This window comes from Bos mutus, chromosome 3 (genome assembly GCF_027580195.1).
Source record: "Bos mutus isolate GX-2022 chromosome 3, NWIPB_WYAK_1.1, whole genome shotgun sequence".
NCBI lineage: Eukaryota > Metazoa > Chordata > Mammalia > Artiodactyla > Bovidae > Bos > Bos mutus.
This window is the reverse complement of record NC_091619.1, coordinates 90,090,891-90,117,625: the sequence shown is the minus strand read 5'-3', so window position 1 is coordinate 90,117,625 and position 26,735 is coordinate 90,090,891. Positions and strand designations below refer to the sequence as shown.

Below are 26,735 nucleotides of genomic sequence, written 5' to 3'. Positions count from 1 at the left end.
GGACAGTCATATAGTTGCTCTTGTTATCTCTTGTATTGTTGTTTTTATAAGGGAGGCCTTTCCTAACTGTAGGCTGACTCCTACAAATCTGCAGCATTATGGACATATCCCTGTTTCCTTCACTTGGCACCACAATTAAACCTGTGTCTGATTAACGAACGTTAAGTGTGTGCCATAAGTGGTAAATAAGACAACTGGGCTTCTTTTTTTTTTCCTAAGGTAAATCCAGTCCATTTCTTGTTTATATAACTGTATTTTGACACAAAATAAGAAAGAGACAATGACTGCTTGGCAACACTTAGTAATTTCTCTTTTCCCCATTTGAATGTGTTCACATACTTTCTAACCCTCTATCTACCAAATCTAGACAACCTACTATTTAGAAAACCAAAACCTATGATCTTGTGACCAAAGCCTTACTTGGTTAATTGTTTTTTCTTTTGACTCAGAGAAAGCTAACGACTAGACTGAAGGTAAGTTAGTGACTCACTCTTTAGTCAACTGGCCCTACTGCAGTTGCCAGTAATGCCCATGTGAGTGAAAAAATATTGGTTTGCAAAGTCATTTAAGATTTCATGGTATAATGACACTGAATCACTGTAAGACTGAAGTGTATTATGTTACCTGATGTCATTCTTATTTCTGTATCTGTATTATTGATAATAAAGGAATGATAATAACAACCATTTTCTGCAAAGTGAAATTTAAACTTAGTCCTGCATCACTAGAGTCAAATTCTTACTGTCAAAATGAAGTTCTTGGAAATAACTTATACTTGACATGCTTTATAACAGAGAAAAACAGTTCTTTGGAAAGATCCATCCAACAGAAAAATCTATAGCCTGTGAAAAATAACATAAAGAACACTTGTGAGAAGATCATTTTTGCTTTCATTTGCTTCCTGATCATATAGCAATAAACACACAGAACATTTCCTGTTTATTTTCTGGGTTGGGCAGTGGCAAAGGGAAAATCTGGAAAATCAGCTGCATATTAACTCAAATTTCAGCACATAATTATTCAAAGAAAATTTTAATGATTTCAGTTCAATACAACTGAAAATGTAGTGTATTAAAGGGTATTTTCTACTAAATTTCAAATTACAAGTTGTCGGCCATTTCTGAGCAACAGCATCACATCCTACTGAGTATTCAGCTTATTAACTAAGGTGACTGACAGGGCAGGCGGTAGGGAAGAACAATGATCAGCTCACAGAATGTGGCTAAGCAAGGAAACAAACAAAAACAATGCAAATAATAATTAAAATAGCTACAGATATTAGTAAAATAAAAATACAATCCCGAAGAGCCATCTCTTAAATTACTAGAAAAAAATTGAAGGTAAAGCTACAGCAAATACAGTCTTCACAGATTTGGGTAACTTTATTTGCATTTAATAGTGATTTTTAAGCCCTATATCCAATGAAACCATTTTAAAAAGCTTTATGAGGAATGGAAATTTAGATGTCTATTCCACTTTTCTTTAAAAAAAAAAAGAAGCTTAAATTTCTGAATGAGCAAGATTCACTTTTGCAGGTAGAGGCCCTGCTTCTTCATGATCTTCAGCTTTAGATCTAACAACCACAAGAGAAGAAGCTGGATATCTGTTTAGCTTTTGTTCATTCATAAATTCCAAGTCACCATAGATACTCAGCTTCTGCAAAACAAAAAAAACATCAATGAATATTAGCAATTTGCATAATTAGGAACTTCTCCAAGTAAGGCTTCAAATAGCAATTTATTATGTTAAGATTTAGTTGAAGAAAAAAAAAATTTCTATAAACATCCTCAAGAATCCTTTTACTCAAAGTGTTATAGATATGTGATTCAATTCCCAGGGGCTGGTCAAATAAAAATTTTCCACATGTCCTGAATTAAAATACTTACAAATTAACAACTGAGTACCAGGAAAAACTGCTCAGGTTTAAAAGGATTAAGTGTGGTCATACCACACCTGGTATTGATTCTGGAGCATGGATTACAGATGCTTGATGCCTTGAGTGATCAGTTCCTTTAAGACCTTATCTCTCCAACCAAGTGGTCAAATGATTTGGAGTAAGTTCCTCTGCTACTAAACGTTCTAAATTAACATATATGGAAAATGGTACGTACGATTTTAAGTCTGTGAGTAGAACAAAAAATATACACGAAATAATTTAACATTGACAGAAAGGTCTTCATAAATGTATAAAAGTTCAAATTGTTACTAACATACTCAAAAAGATACTAAAATGAGAGAAGGAAAGCATAAACAGTATCAGGGCAAATGTCATAAAACTCACTGAAGTATAATGGAAGTACCTCTATTTAGGTACAGGTCTATCTCCTAAAGGTAAAAAAAGAAAAGTTTTTACTAAGAGGTGGGGTAGATTTTGTTGTTAACGCATGTGGCAATAAATCTGATTCTGTGAGCTAAAACCTGAAGCGCTGACGTTGACAGGGCAACTAACTATATTAAAAAGACAGGGACTTCCATGCTGGTCTAGTGGCTACAACTCTGCACTCCCAAAGCAGGGAGCCCAGGTTTGATCCCTGGTCAGGGAACTAGATCCTACATGCTGTAACCAACAGTTCACAAGCCACAACCAGAAGATCCCACATGTCACAACTAAGACCCAGTGCAGCCAGATAAATAAATAAGTAAAAAATAAATATGTATTTAAAGAAACAGAGAACCACATAGAAGTATTAGTGTTGGAAAGATGCTTTTAGTCGGTGTTGAATAAAGAGCACCTTCAAAGTTTAAGTATCTACAATACCAATATGTGCAACAATACGGAGTGTAACGCTCAGTGAAAAAGGCCAGAAAGACATATGGATTGTCTATGGCTGGTAAAGACGCTTGGAGGAAATGGGCAGTGACTACTAGCATACGTTTCCTTTCTGGAGTGATGAAAATGTTCTAGAAGTGATTCTCATGATGGCTGCCTACTTGAACACATTTCTGATGTGGTCTGCTGTCTACTGCTTCAAGGTAACAATAATCCTTCAACAAGGAGGTGGCCCAGTACTTGATACTTTTCCAGGTAAGAGAAAATTTTCAAGACAAATTCAATGGTTGATGGATTGGACATGGATTTGATCCAGTGAGGGCTCCTTAAAATCCAAATTAATAATTTGGGTTTTATTTGGGTGATAATTTGCTCTAAGGCACAATAAAAGAAAAACTTTCACAATTCTACTTAACATTTAAAAGCCTTGAAACAGTGACAGAAATTTTAAATGATTTCAAACATCTGTATGGAAGAAGCTATCTAAAAGAATAAGGAGAAAGAGTAAAATCTGTGCAGAGAAATGGATGGGAGCATATGGATAACCTCTAACCAGTACATTTAGTGATTTTGTGGCTACTTTGTATTCTCAAGTGAAAATCAAAGTGGTCGCTCAGTTGTGTCTGACTTTGCGACCCCATGGACTGTAGCCCACCAAACTCCTCCATCCATGGAATTTTCCAGGCAAGAATACTGGAGTGGGTTGCCATTTCCTTCTCCAAATTATCAATCAAATACAAGGGTACAACAAAGGTATTTTCAAATGTGTTAAGTTGGAAAGTTTACTGTCCAAGTATCCTTTATGAAAAAAATTACTTAAGGTATTCCAGCAAAAGTAAAGAGGAATCTAAGGAAGAAAGCAACATACAAGAAACAGTGGCAAATGAGATGACTTTTATGGGAAGAAAGCCAGAACAAAAACAAAAACAAAAACGTTCCGTTAAGCAGAGAGATTTGGAAGATTCTCCTGGGAACACTTTTAAGTAATTCAGGTTTATAACTTGCTTTCATGTGACTCTAACCACCACTGTACTTGGTTCTATTTTGAATATCTACATAGTTATAATGTTGTAAATGCTATCTAGTGGATTTTAAGTTTTCAGATCAACTAATAGCAGAGTCTGAAAGTATATATAAGAAGAATGAATTTATTTTATTTCTCAAGGATCTAATGAAAATTGAGAGTTAAGAGTACAGGAAGAAAGAGAAAAGCAGTAATAAGGAGTCAATAGAAATTTATAAAGCATTCACTACAAGTATGCGAAAAAATAATACACATTATAAAAACTAGCAAGTGAAGAGATGGAAGTGAGAGGCAGTGTAAGGGAGCTAAACTCCTCATCTATAGTAGAAGGACATCAGATAAAAGTCTAAAATTATTAAAAGCTAAAAATAGAAAATTTTAAAAACGCAACTGCATGGGAAAATGTTTTAATACTACTGACTGGTTTACTGACAACGGAGGAAGAGGAAATCAATTTTATTAGTCGCTCACTGTTGGTCACTCAGTCGTGTGACTCTCTGTGACCCCCTGGACTGTAGCCCGTGAGGCTCCTCTGTCCATGGGATTCTCCAGGTAAGTATACTGAAGCGGGTAGCCATTCCCTTCTCCAGGGGATCTTCCCAATCCAGGAATCAAACCCAGGTCTCCTGCATTGCAGGAGGATTATTTACCATCTGAGCCACCAGGGAAGCCCCTTTGTCACATGTATTACTTCTAAAACTTAAATTTAATTACTAAATATGTATTTGGGTTTTAGGCCTGGCTTTTCACTAACCAGTTTGGCAATCTTAGGCAAGTTATCATACATAGATCTTTTTCTAGACTCAATTTTTTTTCTTTCTTAAATTATGAAAGTAAGATAATACATTTATGAAGACTTGGAAAATACAAAGTTACATATAGTTCCACTATATATTACAATTATTTTTTAAGTAGACAGATTAAGATTTTTATCTGGTGTATCAATATCAAACTCTCAAAAATTAATAGAATAGAGAAGTAGAAGGATATAGTAGACCTGAAAAGCAACTATGAGCTAAGTCAACATAATTAAGGTTTATACAATTTTCACACAGTAGGATACAAATTCAAGTTCTCATAGATATAAACCAGGAGACCCTGGAACATATGCAGAGGCACAAAACAAAGGTCAAAAATTTCATGGTCTAAAGGTACCGAAATCTTACAAAGTCTGTTCTCTTATCACAGTGGAATTATGTTAGAAATCAGTATCAAAAGATATCTGAAAATAACTCACATATTTTCAAGTGCAAAGTGATATTTACCAAGAGAGATCTTTGACTTAGCCATCAAAAGCCTCAATAAAGTTAAAAGACTGAAAAAACTGCAGAGAAGCAAGCATTTAAATGAGAAATAAATATCAAAATGAGAAATTAATATTAAAAGATACTTTAAAAACACCATGTATTTGGAAATTAAATGTCCCTTTTAAATGATGGATGTATCTAAGAAGCCATAACAAGGACAATTAGGAAATATTTGTAACAGAATAAAAATGAAAATTCTGAATTTATCAGAGTTTGTTACATGCAGCTAAAGCTGCTCAATGCAACTAAATACAAGATGGAATCCTGAATAAGGTAAGAAACAAGTAAGGGACTCTAGCATAAAATTTTGTGAAATCTGAACAAAATCCACACTTTAGTTAATAATACTATATCACATGTTAATTTCCTATTTTGCTTTGTCTTGTTTTACAACAAAAGTATTTGTTACTTTGTTACAAGTATTTCTTTATATTCTCAAATTGGATTAGAAATTTGAAGCCTCAATTTAAAAAAAAAAACACTAATAAGCTTTCTAGTCTTCAAGCAATAATATTAGATGCCAGAAAAAATGGAACTATATCAAAGTTTTGAGTGAATATAAGTTAGAAATTTAGAATAGAAGTTGTAGTCGTACTTAGACAAGTGGAATCAAAATGTCATACATTTTTTAACTAGGCAAAAATCCATAGGTTTTCTAAAATATATATATTATACATACTATTTTTATATATATGTATACAAAAACACTACATTCGATAAAGGCTTGAGAAAGAACAGCAAAAAACAGCAAAGCTAAATTTCTTAACAGAATTTAGATTAAAAAGCTATGGTAGCTCTGGCATTTATAAAATATTTTGATTGTCTCTCTTGAGACTTAGATTCGAAACAGCAAGATTCTTGGTCTTTTTTTTTAAGACAAAGAAAATAATGTTTATTATAGTTTAAAACATGTTTCATTCTACACGAGTGTTTGAAATCTTTAACATTTAACTTTGTTCATTGTGATCTTATTCTTCATTATCTCTCTAATCTCTTGAACAGGGCCTGGCACACTGTATGTTACCAGTAAGTATATGTGATTTACTAACATGAATATTATTTGGAGTGTTTTAAAACTTTTTTAAACTGACCATGTGAAATCTGATGATCATGGGTTTCACAAATAAAAAAGGAAGCAAACAGATAATAAGATAACAGAGGCAGCATTTCTATGATTATTTGTTGTTTCGGGACTTTTCTGAGGCTGCTTGATCTCTAGAAAGGAATACCCAATACTTGAACCCTGTTTTTATAAGTCAGGTTTGACCTGCCTGACAAGGATCACTATGAATGACAATTCTTTACTATCTTAAATAGATAGTTCAACAACAGAAAAGCATTATTTCATGATGTTTCCCAAAAAATGACATCATACATGTGAAAGAACAGGGGGGAAAGCGGAGAAATAAGGATCAAAATCTTTATAAGTCAAGTTACTCAAAATGATACTGCTTTAAGATCAACCAGTGCCTACTCTTTCTGGCACTACTCTTAAATAATATGAGATGAATATTTACTATGTGCAAAAGAGGCTAAAGATAAGTTATTTCACAACTTTCCTAAATAAGAAGAGCAAAGCTGTTCATAAGTTTCCAAGACTACATTTCTGGCCTTTATTACAAACATTTTAAGCTTTATTTGTAGTGACTGAAAAGGAAGCTTTTAATATTTCATGTTTGAGCTCAAGATACCAGGTCCATACTGAAGACAAACATATTCTTTCAGCAGGTTTCTGATTTCCTATAAACACACAGGATTATATATGCAAACTATATTAACAAAATATAAACAGCATTGCTCATTGCTTATATAAGTTAAAATGCACTCTCATGTTACTATGGAGAGGGGTCAGAAGTAATTTATGTTCAAAAAATAAAATCAATGAAAAGGTTTTATGAAAGTAAAGTTTTAAAGTAGGTGACTTAAATTCTCAGCTATTTTTACAGTAAATTAAGGAGAAAATATCACAAAAGGAGTATCTATACTGCAATATTTTAAAAACATTAATATGTACTGATATAGTTTACTGAAAAGAAATCCACTAAAATGGCAATACAAAATAGTTCTAGATGAGTGATTTTTTTTCCTGCTTCTTTATATATAACTTTATAAATTCTATGTCAAATATATAAACCTTTCATAATTAAAAATAGAGATGAAAAAACTATTAGTACTTAGCTACTGTGGTTTCAAATAAAAGTAAAGTCTAAAAGCAGTGAATACAAATAGCTGTCTTTGATACATTTTTCTCGAAAATTTATTTTAGAAAAGTATATATTCTTTGAGGGTGTCACCATATTCTTGATTGTTAAGGACAGGAAGAAGAGTTCTGCTGCTGCTAAGTCGCTTCAGTCGTGTCTGACTCTGTGCGACTGCACAGATGGGCTCCATCCCTGGGATTCTCCAGGCAAGAACACTGGAGAATGTTGCCATTTCCTTCTCCAATGCATGAAAGTGAAAGTGAAGTCGTGTCCGACTCTTATCAACCCCATGAACTGCAGCCTACCAGGCTCCCCTGTCCCTGGGATTCTCCAGGCAAGACTACTGGAGTGGGTTGCCATTTCCTTCTCCAATGCATGAAAGGGAAAAGTGAAACTGAAGTCACTCAGTCGTGTCCGACTCTTAGCAACCCCATGGACTGCAGCCTACCAGGCTCCTCCATCCATGGGATTTTCCAGGCAAGAGTAAAGGGGCAAAGTGACACCCGTATGCAGGTATCAGGAGGGAATGTAGTAACTGCTAATAGGACTCCACATGTGGTTCTAATGCTTTAGAGGCTTCATGATCCAGGGGTGTGGGGGGCATATGCAGAAACAGTGAGATGCTCTACAAGCAACCTGGAAATAAGGGGAGAGAACTTCTCACAGAATTAAAACTATACAATCAAGACAAAATTTATCACAGCAGAGACAACATCTAAAAGAAAGAGAAAGCTCAAAAGTCATCTAAAAAGGAGGGACGGATTCCCAGGTCTGTAAGATGCAATCAAACACCAATGAGAGGCATTGCTATGTCCAAACAACACCAGAAGATGTCAATTCTGTTAAGTCAAGTAAGGAGATTAAGAGAGGAAGAACTATGAAATGTCCATCTAGGAACTGTTTCAGTAAGAGTTTGAGCATCCTGGCTCAAAAACATGAACCATGTGTTGCTGGTAGTATTCAAATTCCTAGTGTCAAAGAGGTTACACAGACGATGAGCTCCTATATGAGTCACATTATCAATTTCCCTAGTGATGGAGGGTAAAACAAATATTTATTACTATAGGTTTGTAGCTTTGCTGCCATGAAGATTTAGAGTGCATGGGGCAGTTCAAAAGTAAGTTAACAGGCAAAGGCAATCCTATGTAAGATGTCTAACTTCTACTTTATCAATAACAAAAAATGATTAAAATAAGGACATCAGAACTAAACAAGAACACAAGTAGGTAATAAGCAAGAGGATGTTCAGATGGTATCATAAACAGATGAGTTCTTTAGAAATTTACCCATTCTCTAATATTTCCACAATTCAAGGCAATCCTATCTAACTTTATCCATTTGTTTAAAAATCGTCCACTTTTCTCTCTCTGCTAATCCATACCATTCTTCAAAGTTCAGGTCAAGACCCTCATGACCTATCCTAACAATCCAAGACATACTCTCTGCTTTCCTTAACACTTCATATATTTATTATTTGTGCCACTTAAATAGTTGATCAGCTGGAGGAAAGATGGTATATAGGAAAAGACACAGGAGTTGCAGAGTCAAAAGACAGGAGCTTAATTCCAGGCTCAAAACTTTGATAGCTGTGCAACCCCAGGAAAGTTATCTGAACTTCATAAGCTATTTACTCATCTATAAAATGAATAATAAAACCTGCTGTAGAGGTGTGCTGGACATGTAAGATTCATGAAAACACTTTGTAAATTTTGAACAACTGTATAAATATTAGTTATCAACATTATCCTGTCCCAGTTTCTGCCTGCCTATATCCCATATGGTTTTAATAAAAACATGAAAAATATTATCTGAATCATTATTCATGGGTAAATCTTACAGCATATCTTTATAGTCTGTGAACATAAGAGTACTGTTCAAGCATCATGTTAGGGACATGCTAACTACTTATTATCAGATTCTATTTAAATGTCCCTCCTTCCTTCTTTTCACTCTTTTTCTACTGGATTTTGGAGGCACACGAGAACTAAAGTTTATTTCAGTTGGATGTGATGTCAATAAAATTTATTATCTCATGTTTAGTTACATAAATAATTTTTCTTCCTTTAAAGCTAAGTTGAATCATCAAATTAGAGGCTTCTTCTGAAACAAAAGTCCTTTACCTTATGATTCCTGGGCCAGTTAAATTTTAATTAACAAGAAAGTCAAGACAGTGTTCCATCTCTCTCAGAGTACAGCAAAACACATTACTCAAAATCAAACGTTTCAGCCTTGATGCTACTAAAGCAACAATTATTCCTTAACATTTGTGGCAATGTTAAATTTAAAATGTGAAGTAGTTCCACAAGCCTTCTTTCTTATATATCACCTTAGAAACATGTCAATGGGTTTTTTTCAGTCTCCAAGGCCTATGGAGGGGATTCCCTGGCAGTCCAGTAGTTGGGACTCTGTGCTTCTGCTGCAGGGGGCAAAACTTTGATCCTTGGTTGGGGAAGTAGGATCCCTCGAGCCATGTGGCACAGCCAAAAATAAAAAAATAAATAAATAAATAAAAAAAGACCTAGGGAGAAGAGAGACACTGAACTCAAGTCTGCCAGTGTACACTGGTCACTATAGTAGTTAGCACGACAAAAAATTGGGAAGTGATGCTTATGCTGCAAACCTGTAATTCTCGTGTGTGCCAACCCCCATGTGTGTGATTAAAACCGCCAAATTTTCTCTCATTCTATTAGTAGAAAGGTTTTGCTTTTCTAGTTAAACAAACAAAACATTTAAAAAAGGAAATGATATGGCTAGTCTTCAAATGGCCTAAGGGTTAGAATTAAATTTACCTCAGAGGGAACATACTGCTCCACAGCTGTAGCAACAGTTGCACAGCAAATCCAGAGCAACACCATCACAGAGAGGACAAGAGTCATGGTTAAAATCCACCCAGAGTTACTGGAAAAAAAAAAAATTCAACAGTTTTGTTAAAATTGCATAATATTAAGAACAGAAGGTTCTTTACAATTAAAGGCAATCAATTTTGTATACTTAGTTTAATAATACAAAATTTCATGTGTACTACCCTTAAAACTATTTTAAAAAAACATACAGAAGAAAACATTATAATAGCTATTATATTAGGGTGATATAATGTCCTTTCCTCCATTTCTCAAGCTTCTATAACATGGCCATATAACTTTTATAAATTAAAAAAAAATATTGGCTTTCTGCTAAATATATAAAAGTAAAGCAAATTACTGTTAAGGATTTTTTAAAATTACTAAATGAGATGAAGCAAATCAAAGTGTTTTATAAACTGTATACTCCTATACAAATATATATTTGCAAGGTATTAAGATAACATTTTCTTTATGAAAACCCAATAGCCCAAAGAATTAAGGTACAGAATAGGTAAATTATGAAACAATAACTTGTTTTATAAAAGGATTCACAACAGGCTTCCAGAAGTTCTCTACTATATTTCAAATATTTAACTCTCCACAATTTACTTGAATTTCAATTTACAAGAGTATATCTATTATGAGGCATTCTGTATTCATCACAGCATATCCTAAAAAAAGATAGTTATATTTTTCTTATGATTAAAATATCTCAGTGTAGAAGGCTAGTTACAAGAATTAGTAACTGGAGTTTTTTCCATAATTGACCTATTGTTTCCCAAACAATAGATTAAGATTCAAAGAAAAAGCTATTTTTAAAATGTTAGATTTAAAAGAATAACATATAATGACAAAATGTTATTAGGATAGTAAGGCACCAGTAAGATGCTAGGTAGTGTAGCATTAAGGATAAACTGTAGGGAATTCTTTGATGGAATTCCAATGAGTTAGGACTCATTGCTCTTACTGCTGGGGCCTTGGATTCGATCCCTGGTTGGGGAACTAAGATCCTATAAGCTGAGTGATGTGACCAAAAAGGAAAAAAAGAATAAATGGTAACTTAAGATTAGGCAATAACTTAGGTTTCATAAAACTTATCAAACTGCAACAAAATCCAAAACACTGAATGAGAGAAAAACTCCCCTTTTTTGGTACAAAATCAAAAGCAGGTTTAGAAGTTAAAGGAAGGGGAAATTTTGAAGTTCAATTCTTATTTTCTTACCTAGCCTTTAAAATAAAAAGTATCTGATATCTGATTAAAACCTGTCAAGAAACTATTTCTGCTCTAAGAAATTACAGGAAGCATGCAGTTTGGACTACTGAAGTGTTACACTGGAGACACTAGAGTCCACTTGTTCACCTCTACTCAAGTGCTTGACCTGCTGTCTGGCACGGTAGACCACTATCACCAAGTGCTACTGTCCCTTTGTTTGGCGAGGGGCTGCAGGTGGTTGTCGGGGGAAGGCTCATATCAGAACTCCTTGGAGGAGTAAAAGGTTGCATACTTTGATAAAACCCTCCTCACTCTAGAAAGCTTGATATTTCTTCCCAAGAGGGCACAAGGTACCCATTACCCTCGACAGTCCACCTTCCCTTGCCACCTTTAAGAATCTTTGGCATGGAGATGACACTCAGTATAGAACACAAAGCCCTCCTTAATCTATAGCCCTTATCCACCTCCCCTAGCCTCCTGTCTGGCCATGGAGATAAAAATGAAAATCCAACCCTGGGTACTCCCAGGGCAATGGTTCTAGGACTGCTACCCTCTCCTATACCAAAATCTGAGGGTGATCAATTCCCTTTTATAAGTGGCATAGTATTTCCACATAACCTATACACATCTTCCCATACACTTTAAATCATCTCTAGATTCTTATAATACCTAATAAAACATAAATGCTATGTAAATACAGTTGATCCTTGAACAACTTAAGTTTGAACTATGTGGGAGAATTTATTTATTTTTATTTTTAAAAATTTTGTTTTTTTAATTGAAAAAAATTCATGTGAATTTTTTTCAATAAATATACAGTTGGCCCTCCAACTAAATTAATTAAAGCTTAACTGAGATGTCTGAAGAAGTGCATATTGTAACATAAATCAAAGACTCCCATCGAGAACAAGAGTGCTTCTGTACTTCAGGAAAAAAACCTTGTGTTTTATTAAAGTAGAGTGAGTATCACCTTTTAAACAAACCAAAATATCCAAAAGTACAGTTTTGGTAGGGAAAAGATGGAAAAAAATTTTTTTTTTTACTTTTGAGCAGTTAATATAACTTTAAAATAATAAAAAGGACTGCATCTCTCTGATATAAGCCAGATTTTATCTTCTGTACACATAAGTGAAGATGAATACATACAGAGACAGGCATCTTAAAAAGCCATCACTTTCTCCATCTTCAAGATAGTTCCTATGTGCTTGTGAACTTCTCATTTGCAGATCTGCTGAAATAATAAGGTACAAGTTAATGATATCCTATATTCCAAAAGGGGGTCTCAAATGACTGCTTCTAGATATACACACTGTACCCAGTTATTTCCGTAAATGTAATCTGGTATAATGAATGCAAGTTCCTTTGGCACATTAAAAACCAACTGGATACTATACAACATTATGAATTTCCTATTTTATTTTCAAATTTTTATTGACATTGATGCTTTCTATGTCTGAATGTAATAATAGAATGGTTTGTTCAAATCTAAAATTAATGATGGGACTTCCCTGGTGGTCCAATAGTTAAGCACCCGCCTGCCAAGGCAGGGCACCAGCGTTCGATCCCTGCTTCAGGAGGATCCTATATGTGGCGTGGCAGCTAAGCCCATGCACCACAACTACTGAGTCAGTCGTTAGAGCCTGGGGGCGTAACTATTGAGTCCACACACCACAACTACTGGAGCCCATGCTCTGCAACAAGAGAAACACGCACACTGCAATGAAGAGTAGCCCCTGTTCTCTGCAACTAGAGAAAGCCCACAAGAGGCAATGAAGACCCAGCACAGCTAAAAAATAAATACATAAATCTTAAAAAAATAAAAAGATACAGTTAAAGATGGCCTTGTGCTGTGTGCTGCCATCATTCACCTACCAAAATAATTAAAGAGTTAATAAAATCAGTATTTAAGATAAGGAATGAGCTAATAGCTTTAAAAAGGTAAGCATAGTTTTAGCTTGATGTTTTATATTTCTATGAGTTTAAATTCACTTCTAGCAAGAAATAAAAAGAGAATAAAAATGTATTTTCAGGTAGTTTCACTATTTGGTTAGTTTATTGGAAGATATCAGAACATCTCCTTAGTTCATACTCATAACATCCTTAAAGGAAAACTACATGTTTTTAGAATAGTGATTCTCAAAGTGTGATCCCCAGACCACCAACAGAACCCAGCAATCTGTTAGAAATGCAAATTCTCATGTCTTATCCCAGATTGAGTCCATTGGAAACTTTGGAGGGGGGGCTCAGAAATGCTTTTAATAAGCTCATCAGATCATAATGCACAGTAAAGTTTGAGGACCACAGTTTTTTGTTGTTGTTGTTGACACTACTCTGTAAGTTAAGCACACACACAAGAACAATTCACATTTTATAAAAATGCTTGTGCAAGGGCTTCCCTGGTGGTCCAGTGGTTAAGAATCTGCGTTCCAATGCAAGGAACACAGTTCAATGCTGGTGGGGGATCTAAGATCCCACATGCTGCAGGGCAACTAAGCCTGCAAGCCACAACTAGAGAGAAGCCAGAACGAGAGATCCCATGTGCTGCAACTAAGATCTGAAGCAACCAAATAAATAAATATTTTTTAAAAATACTTGCACAATAAGAGGATATTAAATACAGGCCCTAGGTATATCTATATAGGATATGTTGTTCAGTCACTAAGTCATGTCCGACTCTTTGCGATCCCATGGACTATGGCCTGCCCGGCTCCTCTGTCCATGAGATTTTCCAAGCAAGAATACTGGAGTGGGTTGCCATTTCCTTCTCCAGAGGACCACGGTTTTAAGTCATTTATTCACCTTTCAACAATCATACAACCAATTCTACAAGCATCAGATTTGACTGCTAATGTGTTTAATCCTAGGCTACTGAAAATAAAACTTACAGGACATTTTGCTTAGTGATGAGTCTTTCAAATTTGTAGGCTCCTGCTCCAACTGTGGTGCATACTGGATTTCTGGCTTAGACTAAAATGATAAGAAAGCAATTAAGTCGTTTGTACTTCTTAAGCCTTTCTTAGTACCAAGTTCTATAACATATCATCTCTATAGACATTCAAATTGAGAAAAAGTAATAGAAGTATGGTATAAAAAATAAAACACAGTAACTACAGTATATTTTAACTGCTTGTGCTAAACACTAGATCCAGTGTCTTGCAAAGAAACAGACTTCTATCATTGTCAAGAATAGTCAGTTTAATTTCCTGACAACATAAAAAAATAAAATAAAATAAAAAAATAGATTACAACATAGTGCATTAAGTATCATATCCTGTAAAAAATGAGTTCTAACTCTAGCTGATCAGGAATAATGTGGCAGACTGCCAAAATTTCTGGTTAGACATCTCTATTTTTTCTCATCTGAAACATTCTATTCTTTTCTACCTATGAGTAACTCATAAATTATAGCTCAATACTCCATACTTTAGGGCTTCCCTGGTGGCTCAGCAGTAAAGAATCCGCCCGCCAATGTAGGGGATGTGGGTTCGATCCCTGGGTTGGTTGGGAAGATCCTCTGGAGAAGGCAACCCACTCCAGTATTCTTGCCTGGGAAATCCCATGGGCAGAGGAACATGGCTGGCTACGGTCCATGGCATCGCAAAGAGTCGGATACAACTAAGCGACTAAAAACACAGCAAACAACTCTATACTTTACATCTTCACGTAGCTCTGATGCTCTGGAGTAGGGGGTTTCTCCATCATAATCATTCTTAAGTTGACACAAAAAGAAAAACAGTTAACCGTACATCTAATCAGGAATGAAGGACTCTACTTTCAAGAGTCAACTTAAGTAGCTTTAGCAAATAGAACTTATTCATGAACTTAAGAGAAAATTCCTTCTGTGTTTCACACATTACCAAATTACAGGGTACCCAAGACTCAGGATGATGCTAAAAATCACATACTAGGCTTACAGTAAGCCACTCACTTGGCAATAATAATTAAAAGGTTTACTTTCATTATTTCCTGAGAAAGCATCATAACATAATTCGTTGGCTGGTAAATTCGAAAACTTAAGAACCAAATTAAAAAGAAGACAGCATGGTAGGGTGGTATATGAGCCTTGGAACTAAAGTAACCCAGGTTTGATGCCTAATTCTGTTACTTCTGGCAGTGTTACCTTAATTAAACAAGTTAACTTCACAGTTTCCTCATCAATAAAACAGCTGTAATGCAACTTCATGAAGTTGTTTGGAGAGCTGAGACAATATACATAAATGTCTAGTACACATGAACCTTCACTAGACAGCAGCTATAATTATCATATCCCATGATAAACAATGAACTGGGAGAAAAGTTCTCTCTCTAGAAGGCAAGACGTTTCTTCAACAAGCTCTCTTATCAGAGTTAAGAGGAAAAGCACTATTAACGACTAAAAATTATGTCCCATTGCTTTTCTCTAATATCCATATGTGGTATAAACACACACCATTATTTATATTCAAACTACATTAATTTTTCTTCTCTTTATCTGCTGCTAAGTTGCTTGTCATGTCCGACTCTGTGCGACACCATAACGGCAGCCCACCAGGCTCCCCCGTCCCTGGCATTCTCCAGGCAAGAACATTGGAGTTGGTTGCCATTTCCTTCTCCAATGCATGAAAGTGAAAAGTGAAAGTGAAGTTGCTTAGTCGTGTCCAACTCTTCACAACCCCATAGACTGCAGCCTACCAGGCTCCTTTTTTCCAGGCAAGAGTACTGGAGTGGAGTGCCATTGGCTTCTCTGCTATTATATCTATAGGTTTCATTTTATCAATTAACCACTCTAAAATTTAGAAGACTCAGAGATCTTGTTAGATACACATCAATGGGCTTTAAATAGATTTCCAATGGGCAGAGGGAGGAGTTAATCACATTGAGTCCTGATGCCCAATGTAGGTTTTAATGCAGGCTAAAAAGTAATTATTATTTGACAATAAATATTTGTAAGGGACTAAGTATGTGATTCTATGCTAAGACATTCATTTAAAATATATACATTACTACTGCTAGTATTTAAATGAATCTATGGAGCACAGTTATCACCTGGAATATAACTATTTTTCCATCATCAGCTTGAAGATAAAAAGTCCACGAAGAGGTTATGAAGCTCTGTGCAGAGTCCACCATATCACTCCAGAATGATCTTACCAGAGTTAGAGGGAAGAGTAGATGCATTTTTGGCATCAGGGACATGAGCTTAAAAAAAAAAAAATAAATCAAGGTGAAATATATTATTTTTTATATACACATATACAAAAGAACAATATAATCAAATCCTTATATGGACAGAGTATAAAACAAGTGATCCTATTATCATCATTAGCATCAGAGTAAACTCTTCATTATCTATGCAATTAACCATAAGAGTTTAAATTCCTAGGATCTTTTAATGTATCACCTAATACAATATAAGCTACCTGTCACCTCTATCAAATTAACAGGCTTTTGAATTAGGTCCAAAAATGTAGAGAATCTTAATTCTTCTCTTTTGATTAAATAAGGATTAGCAAGGCCTCAAGAGGTAGAAGGGTAAGGGACAAATCTTTAATACTTTCATGTAAAACGAACCATCCTGTAACACACACCAATGAAAAAAGGGAAAAAATCAATCCAAGGAATGTATGCATAAAATGTGAGATATCTGGTAGCAGGGCAGAGTGAGGGGAATATTTATGGGCTGACTACCTACAGTAAGCTACTGATGAGATTTTTACATTAATTGGTATCGCCTCCCCTTTAATTCTGACCATTGACTAATTCTACAGCAGTGGGCCCCTCTAGAGAATAAGCATGAGATACCATTCGCTGAACTCTAGGGACAGCTTTGGTTCTAGCTATATTTCAAAAGAAAGACAGTATGGGGTTATTAAGAGAGAAGAGCTTTTAGAATCAGAAGAGATCTGTATTCGTGATCTAATTTCCCCACTTAAAAGCTGTGAAATCATTCATTGCTTAGTTCACTAAGTAAGCATTCATTGAGATTATAAATTTTAAGAGTCAGAAACCATGTGTTTTATTTATCCACGTGTCTGTGTTTAATCTACATAGGACAGGGGTGAAACACAGGGTGATACACGTGTCGGGGGAGAGGCATCTGACCCAAACTGGGGTGAGAGGTGGTGAAGGAGGCTTCACAGAGGACATGATACTTGCCCCGAGTCAAAAGGATTCACTAGGCAGATACAGAATAGAAGAAACAAGAAATAATGTCACGATTAATATATTACAAACATTAAGAACTTCTCAGTACGTACATAATTAAGAGAAAGGGAAATAAAAATGGGTCTTAAAAATTAGAAAATATGTTTAAAGTTACTCGTAAGAGAAACACAAATTAAAACTGTAATAAAAGTACTACATTGCCAAGGACTGGGAGGAGGAGGAAAGGACAGTGACTGCTAATGAGTAAGAGAGTTCTTTTTTTGATAATAAAAACGTTGTGGAAGTACATAGTAATGACGGTTGCACAGTCTGGAATAGACTAAAAACTACTGCACTGTGTACTTCAGAAGAATGATTTTTATAGTATGAATTATATCTCAATTTTAAAACTTGATAGAAATTCCATACAAGGCAATTTTGCTCTATTTCTCAAAATTAAAAATGCATATACTTAACTCAGCAATTGTATTCCTATGATTTTATTCTAGAAATATAAATGTGAAAAATATGCAACATTATACATACATCTAAAAAATTAGAAACCACCCTGCTGCTGCTGCTGCTGCTAAGTCACTTCAGTTGTGTCCGACTCTGTGCGACCCCATAGACAGCAGCCCACCAAACCCAGAAACAACCTTGCTGCTGCTGCTGCTGCTGCTAGGTCGCTTCAGTCGTGTCCGACTCTGTGTGACCCCTTAGATGGCAGCCCACCAGGCTCTCCCGTCCCTGGGATTCTCCAGGCAAGAACACTGGAGTAGGTTGCCACTTCCTTCTCCAATGCATGAAAGTGAAAAGGGAAAGTGAAGTTGCTCAGTCGTGCCCGACTCTTCGAGACCCCATGGAGTGCAGCCCACCAGGCTCCTCCATTCATGGGATCTTCCAGGCAAGAGGACTGGAGTGGGGTGCCATTGCCTTCTCCATCAGAAACAACCCTACATGTCTAAGGGACTACTTAAATAAATCATACATCCATATAATGAAATATATATGTACTGGAAAAAAATGAGTAGACAGTCTTTAACTATATTTTAGAAAAGAATACATGTATCCTTGTATATGTATAAAATACCTCTGCATTGGTAACCTTGGCTACATTAATGGAGGAAAATGGAGTGGCTAAGAGATACAGGGGTAGGAAACTTTTCACTATACAACGATCTTTGAACAATGGCAGGGGTTAGGTGTGCTGAAATCTGTGAATATACACAGATTATAGTTGGTCTCCCATATTTGTGATTCTGCATCTGAGAATTCAACCAACTATAGATCATGTAGTGCAGTATACTATTAAGAAAAAAAAATTCAAGTGTAAATGGTCTCGCAGTTAAAATCCCTGTTTTCAAGGGTCAACTGTATGTGTGTATATATATACATATTTTTTTCTTTTTCACCCTTTGAGTTCTGTACCATGTGGTTGTATCTCCTATGCCAAAGTTAATAAAATTCAACAACTTTTCCCCGAATACTTGAATAGAGTATGAGGGGTAGAAATTCTAAGCGATGATATAGAAGAGGCAATCAGAAGCCAGGCTGTGATAAATGGTTTGGACTTAAACCTGTATATAATGGGAAGCTACTAAAGAATATAAGATAGAAGAATCATGGCATGAGATTTCCATTTAGAAAATAAATATCCAGACACAGACTAAACAATAGACTAGAAGAGGCTGAAGTGGGAAAACAGACTGGAAGCTAATTTAGTAATACAGATGAGAAATGATGCTGATCTAAGGTAACGGCAGATAGGGTAAAAGGAACTTTCCATTTCTCTGAGCCTCAGTTTTTTCATATGCAAAATGGGGATAATATTGTCACTGGACTAAGAAAAAAAACAAAATGAGATTATGGGTGTGAACATACCGCTTAACATTAAAGCCTTATACAAAAATAACTGACTTTCTATTTGCAAAAATAATTTGTTTGCTGAAGACTAATTACAAAATATAATACTGCAATAGGATCATGTGAACAATATACATTTCAATACAAAGTGCGATCTAAGCAGGCATTTCTGAAGGGCAGTATTGTTTCGTACTTGCTCTTGTCTCAATTCTGCGTATGGCAGCTGATTCTGGCAACCAAGATGGCAAGCATATTGCTCATCAGATTGGGAATATGCTTCTGTACATGCTGGAAGAAAAAAACAGTAAATTACAAGAAAAAAAGAGAAGGAGAGAAAGAAAAGGGATAGAATAGAAAGGAAGGAATTTAGCACTTTATAAAGCAATTTATTATACTTAAAAAGTATTTCATTAATATGAATTTTCATATTTGGCAATAACAGCAAATGTTTTATTTTACTAAAATACCATATCTTCTGCCTCCCACAGGTCAAATGTTTCAGGAATAAACCTATTAATTACACACTCAGGCTCTGGCTATGATGACATTCATATGAGGTGAACCTCATAGCTAAGGTTTGCAGAAAAGAAAAAACAATGAATTGGCATCCTGAAATTCTGGCTCCATCATCTGTTGGCTGTGTATATGACCTGCTGCTGCTAAGTCGCTTCAGTCGTGTCCGACTCTATGCGACCCCAGAGATGGCAGCCCACCAGGCTCCACCGTCCCTGGGATTCTCCAGGCAAGAACACTGGAATGGGTTGCCATTTCCTTCTCCAATGCATGAAAGTGAAAAGTGAAAGTGAAGTTGCTCAGTCGTGTCCGACTCTTAGCGACCCCATGGACTGCAGCCCACCAGGCTCCTCCGTCCATGGGATTTTCCAGGCAAGAGCACTGGAGTGGGGTGCCATTGCCTTCTCCGGTGTATATGACCTAGGTAGAGCTATTTAACCTCTCTGACTATTGATCTTTATTATATCTAAAACAGAATTAATACCACCTACTTTATGGGGTTGAACAAAATGATATACTTTAGTATTTATACAAACATATGATATTACTGTTAAGAACTGGATCACTGAGTTCAGCAGCAAGGGTATTCACAAGGCAAAGAAAAATAAAACAGTCTAACATCCTAAATTCTGAGAAAATTGAACTTTGAAAATGTTCTACAGCAGGATTCCAAACTTGGAATGAGTCTCTACCACATGTACACTCTTCATTTAGTTCACTAGAGCATTTTCTTTCCTGTGATATAACACTTTAGACCGCAATTTTATTTTTCTTTCCACCCAGTCATGCATTTGTAGTACACTTCTCGAAGGTACTAGATAATAAACTGAACAGTATTATGCACATATAAAGTTGGCCAGTTAGGAGACTGAGCCATAAAAAAAGAGGTTATGATACTACACAGGTAGATGGAAATAGTAGCATAGTGATAGGGAGAAAGCTACCTCCTACTGCACTGAATAAACAGTGTAAGGTAATGAATGAAGAAAAGTCCATTATGGTTTTTAAAAAGCTAAATATCAATTTTGTCCTGATTACAGGTTTCTTTTATTAAACACATCGCTTTGGGCAAAAGGTAAGAATAGTGGCTTAAGAGATGACAAAGACTCTACTTACTTCTTTTATTGGCATGACTCACAAAGAATACACTATTAAATACTGAGTCAAAGGCCTGATTCAGTAAAAAAAAAACAACTTGGGAGCTAAGTCAACTAGCCTATGATTGAAAGGCTTAGGAAAATTATGCTATCCACTGAAAGGATGGTGATGAATTATGAAAAGGGTAATCACTATTACATTTGTCTAAACCAAATACTTGGTTAAACAAAGGTGTTCCTATCTATAGTACAAAATAAACACTGTCTCAACAAATAGATGAAATTTGAAGCCCATGAAATTTCTAGCAGCAGCTACTAGAAGTTCAACTTTGTAATTATTAAAATATGCTTGATGCCTAGTTGAAATAGTATGCTTGTCATTTTCCGAGGAAAATACATAAAAAGCATAACACAACTCAAAGAAAACACCAATGTTATATACTGCTGATGTCATTAGCATAGCATCTTACCAGATTCACATTCCAATTTGGTCCGATTTAAATCAATTCCATCATCTACAAACTGACAAATTGAAAACAGCCTGCAACCTCTCTGACACGCGTACAACTCCTCTTCCTAGGGAGGTCAAGAACAGGGAGGATTAACCAAAAAAATAGCGTTTCTCCCTTATGGGGGGGGAAAAAAGTCAAAAGAAAGCAAAGTTAGTAGGGTTTATAATAAATTGTCCAATAAAAGTTTTATAACTGAAAGAAAGAAAAAATAATAGAAGTCAGGTAATACTTAAGACTATATAGTCTGCCATATAAAGAAGTTTTAATTTCTTATTTTAACAGTGATATCCAAAACAAATAAATAATAAGTGATATCAAGAAACCGAGCGCATAAAAACATCACCCTTTTCCTACATTCCACAGTCATATTTTGGGGGGAAAAGTTGAAAATAAAAATAACAGTGACATAATCAGAACTTTAATAGAGGCAAAAATGAGAAAACAAGTACTTTAGGACCAATGGTGTACTTCTGCCACATAAATATTTATACAAATCATCAGGCCTATCAGGAAAAATATCATGACTAGTTTTACAAAGCAGATAGTGCTATAAAGGCCCCCACAAAGTGAGGTACACATTTAGAAAAATGCTTAAATGAAAGGATTTTTTTAAACTCAGTTTACCTGAACTGAAAACACAAACAAGGGCAACATGTGACACATGGAAAAGGCCACTGGAATCAGCCAGACTTGGATTAAAACCTTTCAGGTCAGCATGCACATTACTTTACCTATCTACTGACAAACGTCAAAAAGGAAATAAAAGCTATGAATTATCTCTAAACCCCTCAATAATGCTGGAAGACAGCTATTCCTAGTGCAGTGCCCGGAACATTAAAGGTGCTCAATAAATGGTAGTAGTGTTAATCATAATAATATATTTTAAAAGAGAGAAAACAACAGTTGTAGGCATCATTGTATTTGTGTGAGAGCTCAAGATTAAGAAAGATTCTTCATTGCTAGAAAATGTGAACTGCTCAGTAAGACTAATGACAATGTCTTCAACAGGCTTTTCTTTGGTGAAATGTATAGTATTTGAAACAAACCAGTATATGTGGGGAAGTCCCCTCAACTTACTGTGTGATCCACTGTGTACAAACTGGCAGGCACCTAATAAGGAAGGAAACAGCATGTGCATATACCAGTTAGCAACCAATGGAATACAAAGTTATGCATTTCTTTCCAGCAGGATTAGTAAAATTTGTGCAGCAGCAACAATCCGTTAAGAGGAGATGGCTGCAGTCTAGTATTTATTATTGTTCGGTCTCCACGTCATGTCAGACTCTTCACGACCCCATGGACTATAGCACACCAGGCTTCCCTGTCCCTCACCATCTCCTGGAGTTTGCCCAAGTTCATGTCCATTGAATCAGTGATGCCATCCAACCATTTCATCCTAATTGTCTAATATTGAACAATCTTTATTATACAACTTTGAAGGTAGTGCATTTCTGGATGTCGGTTCTAGATGCATTTATTGTTACAGTGAAATTGAAAGAGTTTTAACCATTAAAGTAAATTTTATACCTGAGTAGGTTTTGTAAGACAGTAGAATTCTCTCATGTCTTTGGAGCATCACATACTTCCTACTATGGCATGGAGAAGTATGAGCTCATTACTATGAGCTATACTGCAAGCCATTTTGCTTTCAGATATGTTTTATTTTATTAAACCAATCCAGTAAGCCCTCCAGTACGATTTTCAGAAGAGAGTGTAGCATGCTGAAAGAGTCTAGGCTCAGGAATTAGCCCTGGTTAGTCGCTCAGCCTCATCACTTATTCTGCACAACCTCAGGCAAGGGCCTTAATCTCGCTCAGCCTCAATTTCCTTAGTTGTAGAACAGTGACAATACTTATATGTCAATCCTGAAATATGATGAGGATTTTATATTTTATTATTTTATTTACATATTATTTTATATCCATAGGATCATTAAAATTATGCTATACTAATAAACAGATATGACATTAATCATATATTTTGTGAGCACCCACAATGTACCAGGTACGGAGTTAACAATATATCATAGGACACCTGGCACACAGCAGGCACTCAACTGGTAGCTATTAAGTCATATCCTTGTTCTAAATCAGTGTTTCATGTTTTAGACAATGTTTCATGCCCTATGCATCCAAAGTTACTGGCAAGCTTGTATAAAATATACCTTCTCTAATTTAGACCAAATCCTCCTTAAAGGAACCCTACTATCTATAGATTTTACACACATTTTCTTATCCTAAGCTAAGTCAAGCTAACTATTCTCTCTTATTCAGCACTACTAATATGCTGCACATACCAAACTGGCCTTATGACATCTGACAAAGGAAACAACTATCTGTTGATATGTGTTAGGTACTGTGCTAAGAGTCCCATGTATATTATCTTTAATCCTCACACTTACTCCAAAAGATTTTTTTTTACAGTTGACAAAATGAAGTCATGAGAAGTGATTATCAAGGACACACAGATATGTAACTGTAAGGCTGGGAATGAAACCAGGTTTGTAAGGTTCCAGAGCCCACACTCTTAAAAATGACCAGGCTGACTCTAATTACCTTTATTATTAACAGGACTTATGTCTCCCATATTTGGACCCAGACAAATTACACAATTCTACTTCTGAGGAAAGTTAAAGGGTGAAATATGATAATTTTTAAGTACCTACTACAAACAAGTAAAGTACCATGCTTTCTTGCAACAAATAATTTTGAAAAAGAGTCATTAAAATGAGATTTCTATTTACTGGTCACAAATATCAGACCAAGAGAGGCTTTGCTGCTGCTGCTGCTGCTGCTAAGTCGCTTCAGTCGTGTCCGACTCTGTGACCCCCCATAGACGGAAGCCCACCAGGCTCCCCCGTCCCTGGGATTCTCCAGGCAAGAACACTGGAGTGGGTTGCCATTTCCTTCTCCAATGCATGAAAGTGAAAAGTGAAAGGGAAGTCGCTCAGTTGTGTCCGACTCTTAGCGACCCCATGGACTACAGCTTAGCAGGCTCCTCCATCCATGGGATTTTCCAGGCAAGAGTACTGGAGTGGGGTGCCACTGCCTTCTCCGAAGAGAGGCTTTAGGAGCTTGTAAATTTAAATAATGTAACACCCACTGCTTTTTTCCAAATCATAAAGCACAATAATTTGACGGAGGACCAAAGGACATCAATGAAATAATTAAATATTTTTAATCTACAACTTTATTAGTAGAAAGCCGTACAGTGTAGCCAGTTTTAGGACTGAATTCCTGCTACTCCACTACTTCTTGGCTATGTGACTTAGGCACTGAACCTGTCAGAGCCTTGATTTCAGCTGACAAGCCCAACTTGGCAGGGTGAGAATTAGGGATAACGGAGGTAAATCTCCCATCATACTGGCTAATAAGACAGCAGGCAGTTTATAAACTTTAAGTCCAGGACAGGAAACCAGGTGATTTAGAGTTCCTAGGGAGAATAGCTTTACTGAAAAAGAAAGAAAGATTTATAGATATCACATCAATTGTTAGAAAGTAGTGGATATTATAAAAGTACTCAGAGGTTCCCGAAATGTCTAATCTTTTAAATTGCTTATTCTCCAACGTATGTACTCAAGTAACTACAAATATGCTAGGAAAATTTCAAAAAAAGGGCAGGGGTGGGTGGGAGGGAAGGCCAGTACATCCAAACACTAAAAAGATACAAAATAAATCTCTGCCCAATTCCAGGCCAAATCATTATTAATTTCCTCATACAATCCTCTTACTTATGAGCGGTTTATAAAAAGAGAAGAAAATAATGTATTCAGGAGCAGTACACATTGATTTAAAAGTCTAGAAGTCAGAATTCCTCATTTTTCTCTCTCTTGATTGCTAATGATATATTTGTCTCTGATAATTTGATAATCTCCTCTCCCACACTTTTTCTTTAAGATTGATAATCCTCAAGCAATGTAAAACCCAGCAGTAAACAGACATACGGGCAGAAACAGCATTTAGAACTTTTCATTTCAAAAGCCTGAAAGCACTTGCCAATAAGGAACATCCTAAACTCCTCCTAGTCTCTTTGTAGTTTGAGAGAGCAAAGAGGCCTAGCCACATGGTTAAGTATATAGCATAGGGAAGACAAAGTAAAAACAAGGGTAGAAAGACCAGCACAAGCTGTTATAAAGAAAGGCAGTGGTGTGCGGGGCGGGGCTTACACCGAAATCACATATTTGGAAGGGTGGGGGACAAACCACGCAGTTTAGGATGCTCAGTCAACAGTTCTAAAGCTGCAAAAACAACTTGAGAAGTGGAATGGAATTAAAGGAAAGGCTGCACCTAGGGGTGGACAAGGAGGGGAAGAAGGGTCCACTCTCTTCGTAATATGTGATCCGTGGCGAGCGCCAGTCTCGTTTCTTTCCCATTCTACTAATCCCCTGTCTTCTGCTGCACCGAAAGGTAAGTTCTCTGAATGCACAAACCTAACTGCTTTTTCTCTAAGCCATCCCAATCCCAGTGTCAGCACCTAGCACACAGTTACTCAACATAGGCGGAAAGCCCTTCCTGATGTCTCCCAACTCCTTAATACATTTCATACTATACAGACTGCTGGCTTCCAGCCCAGAGAGGCGCTAAGGGAAGAGGGGGTTAAGAACTAATCTTTTAGAGGACTGGCGTATCTGAAACTGCCTCCCCTCCGCCCCGCCATCCCTGGAAAGTGAGGACCCTGCGTTAATCATCTGGATCCTCCTCCGCCCCCCCCCTTTTCCCGTAAAGCCCCAGAAAAAAAAAAGGGGTCCTGTCTTGCTTATTTTTCTGTCCCCGACCTATTACAGGGTAGGTGCGGCACAAACTTCCGGTAATTACAGGAGGAGTGGGATGCGGGTAGGATTAGGAAAGAAAACGGGCCACAGAGATGGGAGACAAAGGTTGAAGGGTGGGTTCAACAGTCAGGCTCCCAGAAACGACAGAGGTGCGGGAGAGCGGAAAGATGGGCGGCCAGGGAAGGGTTGTAGCCCGGTTCGGACGGGCCCTACCTTGGGGTAGGTGTGCAAGGGATACGTCAACTGACAGGCCCGGTGACAAGACGCCGTATCACCCAAGACCGAGTCAAACGCTTCAGCCGAAGCGGTTCCCGAGCCTCCGGCCAGGGCCATGGCCAGCAGCAGCAGCGGCGGGATCCCCAGGTGGGCCCTGAGCCATAGGCTCCCCTTCGGCACCGCCATTTTGTTTGCCTCTGTCACAGCAGCACAGCTTGTTGCTGTTTTCTTTTCAAGGTTTCCTCCTCCTTCCGGGACCAGCCCCTTTCCCCGCCCCGCGGG

At 36.6% G+C, this 26,735-nt stretch overlaps 1 protein-coding gene across 4 annotated transcripts; it reads right to left on the bottom strand.

Moving 5' to 3' along the window:
* Window positions 1-1,016: 1,016 nt before the first annotated feature.
* TMEM59 (transmembrane protein 59) lies at window positions 1,017-26,735 on the bottom strand. Of its 4 annotated transcripts, none has more exons than XM_014478666.2 (9): window positions 26,451-26,735; window positions 22,544-22,576; window positions 21,425-21,530; window positions 19,538-19,632; window positions 16,384-16,536; window positions 14,244-14,325; window positions 12,505-12,589; window positions 10,092-10,200; window positions 1,017-1,656 (listed from the first exon to the last, which is right to left on the bottom strand). In XM_014478666.2, the coding sequence occupies exons 1-9, from the start codon at window positions 26,637-26,639 to the stop codon at window positions 1,501-1,503; spliced, it is 1,008 nt and encodes a 335-aa protein (XP_014334152.2). In that variant the 5' UTR covers window positions 26,640-26,735; the 3' UTR covers window positions 1,017-1,500. The 4 variants fall into 4 exon arrangements, with proteins under 4 accessions (XP_014334152.2, XP_070224089.1, XP_005897296.2 ...); XM_070367988.1 differs by having other exon boundaries at window positions 12,505-12,586; window positions 26,451-26,734; XM_005897234.3 differs by lacking the exon at window positions 22,544-22,576 and having other exon boundaries at window positions 26,451-26,731.